Raw genomic sequence first — 12,944 nt, 5'->3', positions numbered from 1 at the left:
CCCCCCTTGAAGGCCTGCCTGCCTGTTCTCCTTGAAGGCCTGTCCCCCCCTTGAAGGCCTGCCCCCATCAAAGGCCTGCACCCCCCCGACGGCCTGTCCCCACCCTGGAAGGCCTGTCCCCCCTTGAAGGCCTGTGCCCTCCCTGGAAGGCGTGTCCCCCCCCGACGGCCTGCACCCCCCCCGACAGCCTGTCATCCCCCCGAAGGCTTGTCCCCCCCTTTGAAGGCTTGCCTGCCTGTTCTCCATGAAGGCCTGTCCCCCTGAAGGCCTGTCTCCTCCCCTCCACAAGGTCTGCCTGCCCGCCCCACCCTGAAGGCCTGCTGCCCCCCCCACTACCTCGAAGGACCGCTCGGCCCCACCACCACCACGAATCACTGCACATTCCCCCAGCCTCCCCGCTTCATTTGAAACAGCCTGCAGCAAGATCGCGATGCCAGTGATCTTTGCTTGCTTCGGCTGTTTCCTCCGCCGCGGTCCCGCCCCTCCTCTGACGTCAGAGGAGGGGCGGGACCGTGGCGGAGGAAACAGCCGAAGCAGGCAAAGATCGCTGGCATCGCGATCTTGCTGCAGGCTGTTTCCAGATGCGACACCCGGCGCAGGGGGGGGGGGAACCGGACCGGACCGAGAGCACCCCCTCAGGGCTTGGCACCCGGGGCGGACCGCCCCCCACGCCTCCCCCTTGGTACGCCACTGCTAGTGAGATAAGAGTCTGCTTTTTGAACAGTTTTTCTATGGAGATAACAATAGGTTTGATATTAGTATGTCTTATATCTTGTATTACCATATTTATTTGATTTGATTTTAACATGTTCTCCCAAAGAAGCTCAGAATGGGTTACAAATAAGGTACTCAAGCATTTTTCCGATCTGTCCCGGCAAGCTCACAGTCTATCCAGTGAGGCAGTGAAGGATTAAGTGACTTGCCCATGGTCAGAAGGAACAGCTCGGGTTTGAACCCACAGCCTCAGGGTGCTCAGGCTGTAGCTCTAACCACTACACCACATTCTCCTCCTAGATACAGTATGTGATCTAATCTTCCTGTTTGTAATCTACTCAGAACCATAAACAGGACTTAGTAGACTATAAAAGGCCGGGAGAGGCTTGGGTGGGCCAGAAGCAACAGGAAAAGAGAAGCTGGATTAGGGAATAGTGTTCTCTTCTCTTCTTTAGGTTCACCACCTCCCCTCCTCTTCCCTTCAGACTGCTTGGAAGGAGGGCATAGTGTAGAATACTGGTGCTGCATTTGAGTCTAAAAATTAAAATGATGGAACTGTGTTCCAGGCTATTCCCCTACAAATTAAGCTCTGCCTGAGCCAATCCCATCAATCCATGGTGTCTACTGCTACAAGACAGGAGTGATCATGTGCCACCCCTACCCATTCTACCAGTGCTACTCCTCCTCTTCCTCCTCCTACTTATCATTTATATAGTGCTGAAAGGTGTACCCAGTGCTATACATTCTGACATTTATAGACAGTACCTGCTCAGAAGAGCTTACAATCTAACTTGGACAGACAGACATATAGGGTTAGGGATGCAGAACCCAAGGTGAGAGTTTGGAGTCGAAAGCACTCTCAAAGAGGTGGACTTTTAACTGGGCCTTGAACGCTGCCAGAGACAAAGCCTGCCGTAGGGATTCGGGTAGCTTGCTCACAGCAAGGCAGAAGGTATGGAGTCTGGAGTTGGCAGCCAAAGAGAAGGACACAGATAGGAAGGACTTATCAGCTGAGCAGTGCTCATGGGGGGGGGGGGGGTGATCATAAGGGGATATAAGTGAAGAGAGATAAGGAGAAGCAGCTGAGTGAATGCAAGTTCAAAATGTCGCCTTTCAACCCCTAGCAGTCTTGTAATACCACTGTTATGGATCTAGTCCTTTTCCGCTTGTAAATCAGGGAAAGATACATAATTACATCCAATATGCACATCGCTTGGAGCCATTAAATAGATGATAAATAATTTAATCCATGAGCAACTTATAAATTTTACTCAAGTGAGAAAGAGAAATTGTATTGCATAGGAAAGGACTCACTTTTGAAAAGGCTACTTACCATACTTGCATCAATGACTTGCCCTTTGTTAGACTTTGCACGCTCAAAGAGAGCCATAGCAATGCCTAAAGCACATATAAGACCACCGCCAGCAAAATCAGCTACAAGATTCAGTGGTGCATAAGGGTTTTCATTCTTCCTGCCGAGGTTCGATAGTAAGCCTGGAAAGACATAAACATACTGAGTACAACACCTACAGAGGAGAACACTGCACTTTAGCAATTCTACATCAGCACCTTTAATATAAGGCTAATGGCAATATAAAGATAAAAAACTGAAAACCAAGGCACTTAGGCATCCTTTGCAGACAGGGGGATATAAAGTCTTCACAGATAAGCAAGACATCTGGCAGAGCCTGCACGGAGACATCTCTTTAGCTTAGATTAACCCAAGAACCTTTTTAAAAATACTACCTCTACTCATGTGTATAGTTTCCTGCTTATCACTGCCACATGGGACCTCCTCAGTCACTGCTCTCTGATATATTAACTGTTTTTTTGTGAAGCTGCCTGGGGCCTGTTTCTACTTGCCAGGGCCATTTGGGATATTGTCTGTAACATCTTGACACTACTCCCCCTGCCCTGACTCCAACTGTCAGGACATCAACATCCCTACTCTCAGTGACCATCAGGACATTGAATCCAAAACTGTCCCAGGATGTTCACTGAATTATGAAATATGGACTTGTGAATGATAGATTTGAATTTAATAAGTCAGCACTAATATAGAAACATGATGGTAGATAAACTAAACTAAACTAAACCTTAAGTTTATATACCGCATCATCTCCACAGAAGTAGAGCTCGGCACGGTTTACAAGAACTTAAAAACGAGAAAGGGTAGGAAAAGGTTTACATAAGTTTATAAATCGAGTGGAAGAGTAAGGGAAAAGAAATTACAAGTTAGAGAAGAGCCAGGTTTTTAGTTGCCTGCGGAATAAATGGAGGGAGCTCAGGTTCCGCAGCGGGATAGTAAGGTCATTCCAGATTTTGAAAAGAAGTGATTTTCCCAGTTTACCTGCGTGGAGAATACCATGTAGGGAGGGGAAGGATAGTTTTAATTTATGGGCAGTCCTGGTGGAGTCAGGGCACGAGGAGTTGAAAGAAAGTGGGATTAGGGAAGGAAGGATGCCGTGAATAATCTTAAAAGCCAGGCAAGAGCATTTGAATTGGACTCTGGAAATTACTGGGAGCCAATGAAGATTGGCCAGGAGTGGGGAGACGTGGTCAGATTTACGTTTTGCAAAACTCAGCTTGGCTGCCGTGTTCTGAATAAGCTGGAGTCTTTGGAGGCTTTTTTTGTTAAGCATAGGTAAATGGCATTACAATAGTCAAGTTTGGAGAGGATGATGGATTGGACAAGGACGGCGAAATGTTTTTGGCGGAAGAAGGGTCTTGCTTTCCTTAGCATGTGGAGGCTGAAAAAGCATGATTTTGTCAAGGAGTTGAGGTGGTCGTTGAGAGAGAGAGAGGAATCGATAATGATGCCAAGGACCTTGCTTGAGAACTCAAGGTGTAAGGCAGTGCCTGAGGGCAGTGCGAAGAGGGTGGGCAGGTGTTCTAACTTTGGGCCGAGCCAAATGGCCCATCTAGTCTACCCATCCGCAGTAACCATAATCTCTTCTTCTCTCTAAGAGATCCCACATGTCTATCTCACGTCTTCTTGAATTCAGACAGTCTGTCTCCACCACTTCCTCCAGGAGACTGTTTCACATATCTACCACCCTTTTTCTAAAAAAGTATTTCCTTAGATTACTCCCGAGTCTTATCACCTTTTAACTTCATCCTATACCCTCTCATTCCAGAGCTTCCTTTCAAATGAAAGAGACTTGACTCATGCATATTTACGTCATGCAGGTATTTATCTTTTTGAAGGTACTGTCTCCAGAATTGTAGACAATATTCTAAATGAGGTCTCACCAGAGTCTTATACAGGGGCATCAATATCTCCTTTTTCCTACTGGCCATACCTCTTCCTATGCACCCTAGCATCCTTCTAGCTTTTGCCATCACCTTTTTAACCTGTTTGGCCACCTTAAGATCATCACATACAATCACACCCAAATCCCGTTCTTCTGTCGTGCACATAAGTTCTTCGCCCTCTAAACTGTACCATTCCTTTGGGTTTTTGCAGCTCAAATGCATGACCTTGCATTTCTTAGCAATAAATTTTAGCTTCCAAATTTCAGACCATTCTTCAAGCTTCGCTAAGTCTTTCGTCATGTTATTCACACCATCCGGGGTGTCTACTCTATTGCAGATTTTGGTATCATCTGCAAAGATGCAAACCTTACCTGACAGCCCTTCAGCAATATAGCTTATAAAAATGTTAAAAAGAACAGGTCCAAGAACAGAACCTTGAGGCACACCACTGGTAACATCCCTTTTCTCAGAGCGATCTCCATTAATCACTACGTTCTGTCATTTTCCACTCAACCAGTTCTTGACCCAGCCTGTCACTTTGGGTCCCATCCCGAGGGCACTCAGTTTATTTATTAGATGTCTGTGTGGAACAATGTCAAAGGCTTTGCTAAAACCTAAATACACCACATCTAGCGCACTCCTTATATCCAATTCTCTGGTCACCCATTCAAAGAAATTGATCAGATTTGTCTGACAAGACCTACCTCTACTGAATCTATGTTGCCTCCAGTCCTATAATCCACCGGATTCCAGAAACTTCACCATTATCCGTTTTAGATTCAAACATTTCCATTAATTTGCTTACCACAGAAGTCAGACTTACCAGCATGTAATTCCCTACTTCTTCCTTACTTCCACTTTTGTGTAGAGGGACCATATCCGCCCTTTTCCAGTCCTCTAGTACCACTCCCAACTCTAGAGAAGCATTGAAAAGGTCAGTCAGCGGAGCCACCAGAACTTCCCTAAGTTCCTTCAGCACCCTCAGATGTACACCATCCGGCCCCATCGCATTATCTACCTTTAATTTAGCTAGCTCCTCATGGACACAACCCTCTGAAAATCGACCAGGGTCTACCATTCCTTCAACCCTATTCGCATTTGGCTTCTGCAGTCCCACTCCCTCGCCTAGCAGCCAAGAATAAGGGAGTTCATTAACTTCAGCAAGTGAAGCATGTGTGAAATTTGTTGGAAAAACCATCCAAACCAAAAGCTTTGTTGTGAGGCAAATCAGAAATAATTAGTAGTAGTAGTAGCTGTAAAGAGATTCATTTTTTTTCTGTGTACATGCAGAAGACTGTGTATGTTACCATGGCCAGGTTCTACTCATGGGCAGGTCCAGCCCCACCTAGGCTGGGCAATCAGGAGTATTGCTCATGTTTACATATGTGATTGCTCATCCTGGCCAGGCCCTGACCCACTTGGACTGAACACGGCACTGTGGAGATAGTCACAGTCTCTGCAGGCCAGACCCTTTGCTGTCCATTCCCCGTGCATGGGAGGTTAGAAGCTGCCATGAATACTGTCCATCTGAAAACTGAAGCAGTGAGAGCTGATTTTGCTGCTGGCATCATGTTAAAGGTATCTACCAAATCCTACGTGAATGTCTCCAGTCTGGTCTCTAGAATAAGCTCTGTTATTGCCTAATGTATCCTATTTGTTGTCATGACTAGTCTGCTTTCAAACGATTGTGAATGTCCACTTGTAACCTGTTGAGCTTCTGGGAGAACGGGATAGAAATCGAAATAAATAAATAATGTGCGAGTTTGTAGAGAGGGGAGATGCAACATTGGCTTTCAACAAGACGCGCCTTTTCTCCTCCCAAACTACTATAATTCATGTAAATCTTGTCATTTGTTTTTAATGTCAAATTTTATCATGAACCACAGCCAGAAACACATAAGACATGGCTATAATACGTGTGCTCAAGAAGCGTGCTTTTGTCCACCCCCCCCCCCCAACAACAACAAAAAGACTATAATTTATGTGTATCATGTAATTTTTTTTCATGAGCCAAACGCCAGAGATGTGCTTTTCACAGTACTGGCACCCCTAGACCAGTTGTAATTTTTGGTCGCCACACTTGGATGATGCCACACTTGGAGAATCACTCGGTGATGATGAAGAATGGTCCAGAGTGCTCGTTTAAATACTGATGAGCCCATTTGCATGGTAGAATCAGAGACTGCTGTAAAGTTCGGAAAAGACCACGGTAAGCCGTTTTGATAATCTGCCGCTAAAATACATGCATGCTAAACTGGCTGGAACCAGTTGTAACGGGAGATTACTGCTGGAAGTCCCGGCGGCCATTTTTATTGTGGAGGAAGAATGGGCAGGAGTGAGTGGGAATGCTCCTGTCCCAATTTGCCACTAGACCACCAGGAGATCGCAGCAGGCCTGGGGAGATGGCAGTCTCGCTTGCTAGGGAGGGAAGGAGGGCTAGCTGACGTTCTGGTGGTGCGCAGGTGGGGGTGCGGGTGTTTCTCTGGCTTGGGAGAGAGCAGAAGCTAATGTTCTGGTGGGGCTTGGGGCAGGGGAGGCAGGAGTTACTCTTGCTTGGGAGGGAGGGAGCACTAGCTGATGTTCCTGTGAGGGAGTGGGCGCAGATATAAACTGATTGCGGCAGCAAATGTGTGCCTGTTCAGAGGGGTTGCTGCAGCAGTGGAGGGGGAAGACTAATATAAACCGAGACCCGCATTTTTGGACCATTTTTTTGGTCCAAAAATCTGGGTTTATATTCGAGAATATACGGTATGGTCTGTTGGTCTACAAGGAGAGCAGTGACCTGTATTCCTTCTCCCTCTTCCTGGCATTCTAATGCTAACACCACAGCTTTTAGCTTTCTTATCAATGGCATTATTTCTGCATTAGAGACTCCTTCAGTTTCCCTAAGCTGTGAGAAAATTTCTACATTTTCTAATGTGTTTTTTCCCCCTATGGTATTAAACTACAGAAAATAATTCTATACTGTTATTTTCTGTCAGGCTAATTTTTAAATTCATACCTTTAAATTTCAGTCAAAGCTACAGAACCATCCTGTTACACACAGTGGTGTGGAAAAGGTTGGGGGAGGCAGACTGCATCAGGCAATGTCTTCACAGAGGGTGCCAGTGCCTCTCCTCCTCTCTGCCCTCCTGTATACCTCTTTAAATGTTCTCCGGCGCGAGCAGCGTCTTCCACTTGCTGCTCACGCCAGTGCCTACTCCCTTCTGAGGTCACTTCCTGGTCATGGGGCCAGGACAAGACGCTAGAAAGGAGCCGCCATGGGCACAAGCAGCAGGTGGGAAGACGCTGCTCACGCCGGCGAACATTTTAATAGGTACGCAGGGGGGGGTGGTGCCCAACCGACAGGGAAGAGTGGGGGGGGGACGGGGGACGCACAGTATGGCGATGCTGTGCGCCACCGCCCTGGAACCCAATTCTCCGACTATGCCACTGGCTGCACATTTACAGGCGTCTTACCTGTCTACATTGCTGACACACAGGTCATTGTGTCAGTCTTATCTGTTTTTTCCTTAACACAGTGCTCTGGAGGTCTAAAGCTGTCTTTCTCTGCAGCATTTTGTTTGCTTTTTCAGATTCAAATAACTAAATAATTCAGAAGTGTCCTGTTTGTTGCATTTTGCACATTTATTAACTATACTGTATAAACAATCAGGTATGTGGAATGCATTGTCTGGTACATAAGAATTGACGCTGCTGGGTCAGACCAGTGGTCCATCGTGCCCAGCAGTCCGCTCCTGCAATTTAGAAAGTTGCTTAAGACCCATCTGTTTGTTCAAGTTTTTAAGCTAATATCCTGATTCTTAAGTTAATACTTTATCTTCTGACTATCATCTTTTTTGCAGGTTATCAAATTTGTGCTGCTTTATTGAAGTAATGTGGATGAGCGGTTAGAATGTAATTTATAACCTTATGATTTTAGCTGAGGTATGTGATTTTTAAGATCTTCAAATCCAGAAATGTGTATGTGATACTGTCAGCCGCCTTGGATAAAGGCGGATTAAAAATGTCTTAAATAAATATAAAACGGTAAATAAAATCTTTCGTTCTTTTTCATTATCAGTTTGCTCGCTGGCAGGATCCAGCCTTGCCTGGAGGAGGTCAGTCTCTGTTAGAATGTGAATCAGCGCTTTTAAATCCGAAACTTGTTTATATTGTGTTAATAAATGGTGACCCTTCAAATGCGCGCAGAACATTGGCGCGCCGACAATTCCGCCCCGACATTTGCTCGCCGCCCTATGCCCTAACAATTACATTCACAGCTTTCAAATCTGCACATTGCTATCCAGAAAATATTCCAATAACTACGCCATTTGATCTAGATTGCACCTGTAGGTTCTTTTGTATTTCTTAGATGACAAATGCGCATAGACTACAAACTCATGTATTCACCAAGAAAATAGGATACGATAAGATATTTTTAATATGACGCCAGCAACATAATGATCAGCTCACAGAGCTTTTGGTTTCAAAAGGATAGTATTCATGACAGTCTCTAACCTCCCGCGCATGGAGAAGAGGTAACAAAGGGTCTGGCCTGCAGAGACTGTGACTAAGTCTCCACGGTGCAGATATGGAATATCAGACAAAAAAAGCCACAGAAAAGAAAGTAGATAAAAAAGCTCCAAAGAAGTTCTCTCTCTAGAATACTAGTGTATATTGTAGTTATACCCCTGAACAGCTCAAGTGGGACAAGGCCTGGCCATGAAGACCAATCACATGCGAACACATGGACAATACTCCTGCTCAGCTCAGCCGAGGTGGGACTGGACCTGCACATGAGCAGAGCCTGGACAGTGTAATATATGGAGTCTTCTGCAACAAAGGAATGTTTTTCTCTCCCTGAGTTACTAACTGATAAGGAGGACAGAGACCATGCAATATAAACATGGCAGATAATAAGGCCCTAGGTTAAGGCTTTGGATACCTAGGAGAGGCCTCTAAAAAGCCATTTCACAGCTATGTGGGTCCAATTTGCACTGCAAAAAGCAGTTTTATACCATTCTACATCAGCTAGTCATATTTCCACTGGAACCTGACAGAAATACTGTCTTAAGACTTTACTTTCAACATATAAATGAAGTGTTTTTAGGGGTAACTCTATGTACATTTCCTGATCTAGGAGGAAGGAATTATTGAATTTAATTTATAACATTTTATTGAAGGAATCAAATAAATATACAATAATATGATACAAAGAGATATTCATTACAATTAAATTCATAATAAAACATTTGCATACATAGAGTATAATCCTCCCTTAGGGGCCTTTTTACTAAGCTGCGGTAAGCAGTGTGTGCTTACAACAGGTTAAAAAGGCTTAATCTGGGACACGCTCTGGCATCCTATGGTGAAAATGTGCACTTTGCACACATACAGCGCATGCAAAAAAAAGAATCCTGGGCAGAAAGTATGCGGGACATCGTGAATCAGTTAGCACACAGGGCCCTTATCACCTACAAAATAGGAGAGGGTAAGGACTCGTGCTAATTTTAATGACCATGCACTAATGTCAAAATTAGTGCATTGTCATTAATTTTTATTATTTAAGTTTCAATTAAGTCCAAATATTGTGCTTAACAGGCAATAAAGAAAGCTAATACAACCAATGACCAATTGGATTTTAATTTAAATCAATAAGAAAACTAACACAACTTGATTCATAGTCCTCAAACAGGAGAGAAGAGGCAAGAAAGAAACTCTAACCAGGAAAAGAGATTAATACAATTATTCAAATGAAATTAGAGCAAAACTTTGGGCTCCTTTTAGAAAGGTGCGCTAGCGTTTTTAGCGCGCGCTACCTGACATAGATGAGGTGGTAGTGGCTAGTGTGCGTGGCATTTTACTGCACGCTATTCCACGCCTTAAGGCCCTAACGCACCTTTGTAAAAGGAGCCCTCTGACTTTAACTACTGACTTGAATTATTCTGGTTTTCATTGGGGTGTAAAAGAAATCCCTTTCCCTTCGAAGAAGAAACAAAGCTGGTCTGGATCATAGTACAATATGAAACACTTACAGGGAAACCTTAATTGAAAAAAAGCACCTAAAGAGGTTACTTTGCCATGATATGTTAGAAATTCTTTTCTTCTTAACTGAGTCCATTTGGAAACGTCAGGAAAAATTGGGTTGTTTTTTTTCTCCTAAGTAATAAACTTGCTTTAAATTATAATAGAGCCTCAAAATCAAGTCCTTGTCCTGATGTCATACCAGAGAAACTATTAATGTAGCATGTCATGACAATTCAATATCTGATGACTCCAAGACCGCCGATATTCCTCGCTCTTCTGAAGTTGCATTCATTTCTTTTAGTGTCCTTTTCAGATGATAAATCTTTTGTAAGGGAGGTAAATTCACCTCTGGAATTTTCAAAGTAGAAATCAAAAAATATCTGAAAATATCTCTCAGAGTTTTAAATTTAGGCATAGGAAAATTCAAAAGCCTTAAATTTAAACTCCTATTTTGATTTTCTAAGCTTGCAATTTTGCAAAGAAAAAAAGCTTTGTCCATAAAGCACAGTTACTTACCGTAACAGGTGTTATCCAGGGACAGCAGGCATATATTCTCACATGTGGGTGACGTCATCTAAGGAGCCCCAGCGCGGACAGCTTTTCAAGCAAACTTGATTGAAGTTTCAAGTTTGCTATGCTGCACCACGCATGTGCATGCCTTCTTGCCCACTAGAGGGCGCATCCCCACCTCGTGGTCCTCAGTTCCATAACTAGCAAAGAAGCCATCCCCGGGGAGGAGGGCGGGTTGTGAGAATATATGCCTGCTGTCCCTGGATAACACCTGTTACGGTAAGTAACTGTGCTTTATCCCAGGACAAGCAGGCATGATATTCTCACATGTGGGTGACCTCCAAGCCAACCAAAAAAGGGCAGGTGGGAGGATGGCAATTTAGGAAAACAGGTTACGTAACACCGACTGGCCAAACCGGCTGTCGCTTCTGGACAAAGTGTCCAGACAGTAGTGGGAGGTGAACGTATGAACCGAAGACCAAGTGGCAGCTTTACATATGTCCTCCACAGGAGTAGACCGGAGGAAAGCAACAGAAGCTGCCATAGCCCGGACCTTATACCCCGTGACTCGACCATGGAGCGTGAGACCAGCCTGAGCGTAGCAAAAAAGAAATACAAGCAGCCAACCAGTTGGACAAGGTGCGCTTGGAAACAGGACGTCCCAACCGATTAGGATCAAAGGACAAAAACAATTGAGGAACCTTCCGATGAGACTTGGTACGTTGGAGATAAAAGGCCAACACCCTCTTACAGTCAAGCGTGTGAAGCGCCGCCTCACCAGGATGAGAGTGGGGCTTTGGAAAAAACACCGGAAGAACAATGGACTGATTGAGGTGGAAATCAGACACAACTTTAGGCAAAAATTTAGGATGTGTGCGAAGAACCACCTTGTCATGATGAAACACCGTAAAAGGTTGATTCCGCAACCAGAGCCTGCAGCTCACTAATCCGACGAGCGGCCGTGAGCGCAAGCAAAAAGACCACCTTCCAAGTGAGAAACTTAAGATGAGATTTGTCGATAGGCTCAAAAGGAGGCTTCATCAGTTGAGCTAAGACCACATTAAGATCCCAAACTACAGGAGGAGGTTTCAGAGGAGGATGAACATTCACGAGACCCCTCATGAAACGAGTTACCAGAGGATGAAGAGAAAGAGACCGACCCTCGAGATGCCGATGGAACGCCGCAATGGCTCTGAGATGCACCCGAATGGAAGTCGTCTTTAGTCCAGATCTAGACAGATGCAACAAATATTCCAGCACCGAAGACACTGGAACTGAAATCGGGTCCAGATTGTTCGAGGAACACCAGGATGAAAATCTGGTCCACTTCTGGGAATAACAAAGCCTAGTCGAGGACCTTGTGCGAGGCTTCCAAAATCTCCCTCACAGACTGAGAAACAGGAACTGAAGTCAAGGGGAAAAGGACCAAGCGGTCAGATGTAACGACTGAAGATTGGGATGTAACAGCGAACCCCGACTCTGAGACAGCAGAGAGGGAAAAACAGGCAGAAGCAGAGGCTCCCTGACACTGAGTTGCAGGAGCAGGGAGAACCAGTGCTGCCGCGGCCAACGAGGCGCAATGAGAATCATAGTGGCTCTGACCGATTTGAGATGTACCAGCGTCCTCAAGATCAGAGGAAAAGGAGGGAACGCATAAAGGAACCTCCCCTCCCAGTCGAGGAGGAAGGCATCGGCCTCGAGACGGTCCCGGGAGTACATCCGAGAACAATAGAGGGGCAGTTTGCGAGTCTCCGGGGAGGCAAACAGATCCACCTGAGGAGTTCCCCAGCGGTCGAAGACCTCGCGCAGAACCCGGGAGTTCAGCGACCACTCGTGCGGCTGGAGAAGACGACTGAGTTTGTCTGCCAGACAGTTTCTCTCTCCCTGAATGTAAACCGCACGTAGGAAGATGTTCTGGGAGACCGCCCATTCCCAAAGACGCAGGGCTTCCCGGCACAGGGACCAAGAGCCCGTTCCCCCCTGCTTGTTCACATAATACATCGCCACCTGGTTGTCCGTCCGCACGAGGACTACCTGATCGTGCAGCATGTGGCAGAACGCTCGAGCAGCCAGAAAAATGGCACGAAGCTCCAACACATTGATGTGACAAAGACGGTCCTCTGCCGACCATAGACCCTGAGTCCGCAGACTGTCGAGATGGTCAGGACCTTGCGATGCGGAGGAACGAGAAAGAGCAAACCCCCGAAAAGATTGGAAGAGTTGGTCCACCAACGGAGCGAGCGTCTCAAAGAAGGAGTCACCGTTATAGGACAAGAGACTGAGTCGCGATCCTGACGCCACTGCGAGGCCAAGGTCCACTGAGGAAGCCTCAGATGCAAGCGGGCGAACGGAGTAACGTGGACCGTCGATGCCATGTGGCCCAGAAGAATCATCATGTGCTGAGCCGATACTACAGGCCTCAGCGAAACCTGGCGACTCAATCGAAGCAGGGCCTC

General features: G+C 45.8%; 1 protein-coding gene across 5 annotated transcripts in view; it reads right to left on the bottom strand.

The window, feature by feature from the left end:
- Positions 1-12,944, bottom strand: part of AMACR (alpha-methylacyl-CoA racemase) — a 59,407-nt gene that overhangs the window by 29,330 nt on the left and 17,133 nt on the right. For all 5 annotated transcript variants that reach the window (XM_033933144.1, XM_033933155.1, XM_033933170.1 and 2 more), the window contains exon 4: positions 2,048-2,208. In XM_033933144.1, coding sequence (XP_033789035.1) covers positions 2,048-2,208 — 161 coding nt within the window. The remainder of the gene's footprint in view (positions 1-2,047; positions 2,209-12,944) is intronic.

Source organism: Geotrypetes seraphini, chromosome 1 (assembly GCF_902459505.1).
Source record: "Geotrypetes seraphini chromosome 1, aGeoSer1.1, whole genome shotgun sequence".
NCBI lineage: Eukaryota > Metazoa > Chordata > Amphibia > Gymnophiona > Dermophiidae > Geotrypetes > Geotrypetes seraphini.
This window is presented reverse-complemented; position numbering and strand designations above follow the sequence as displayed.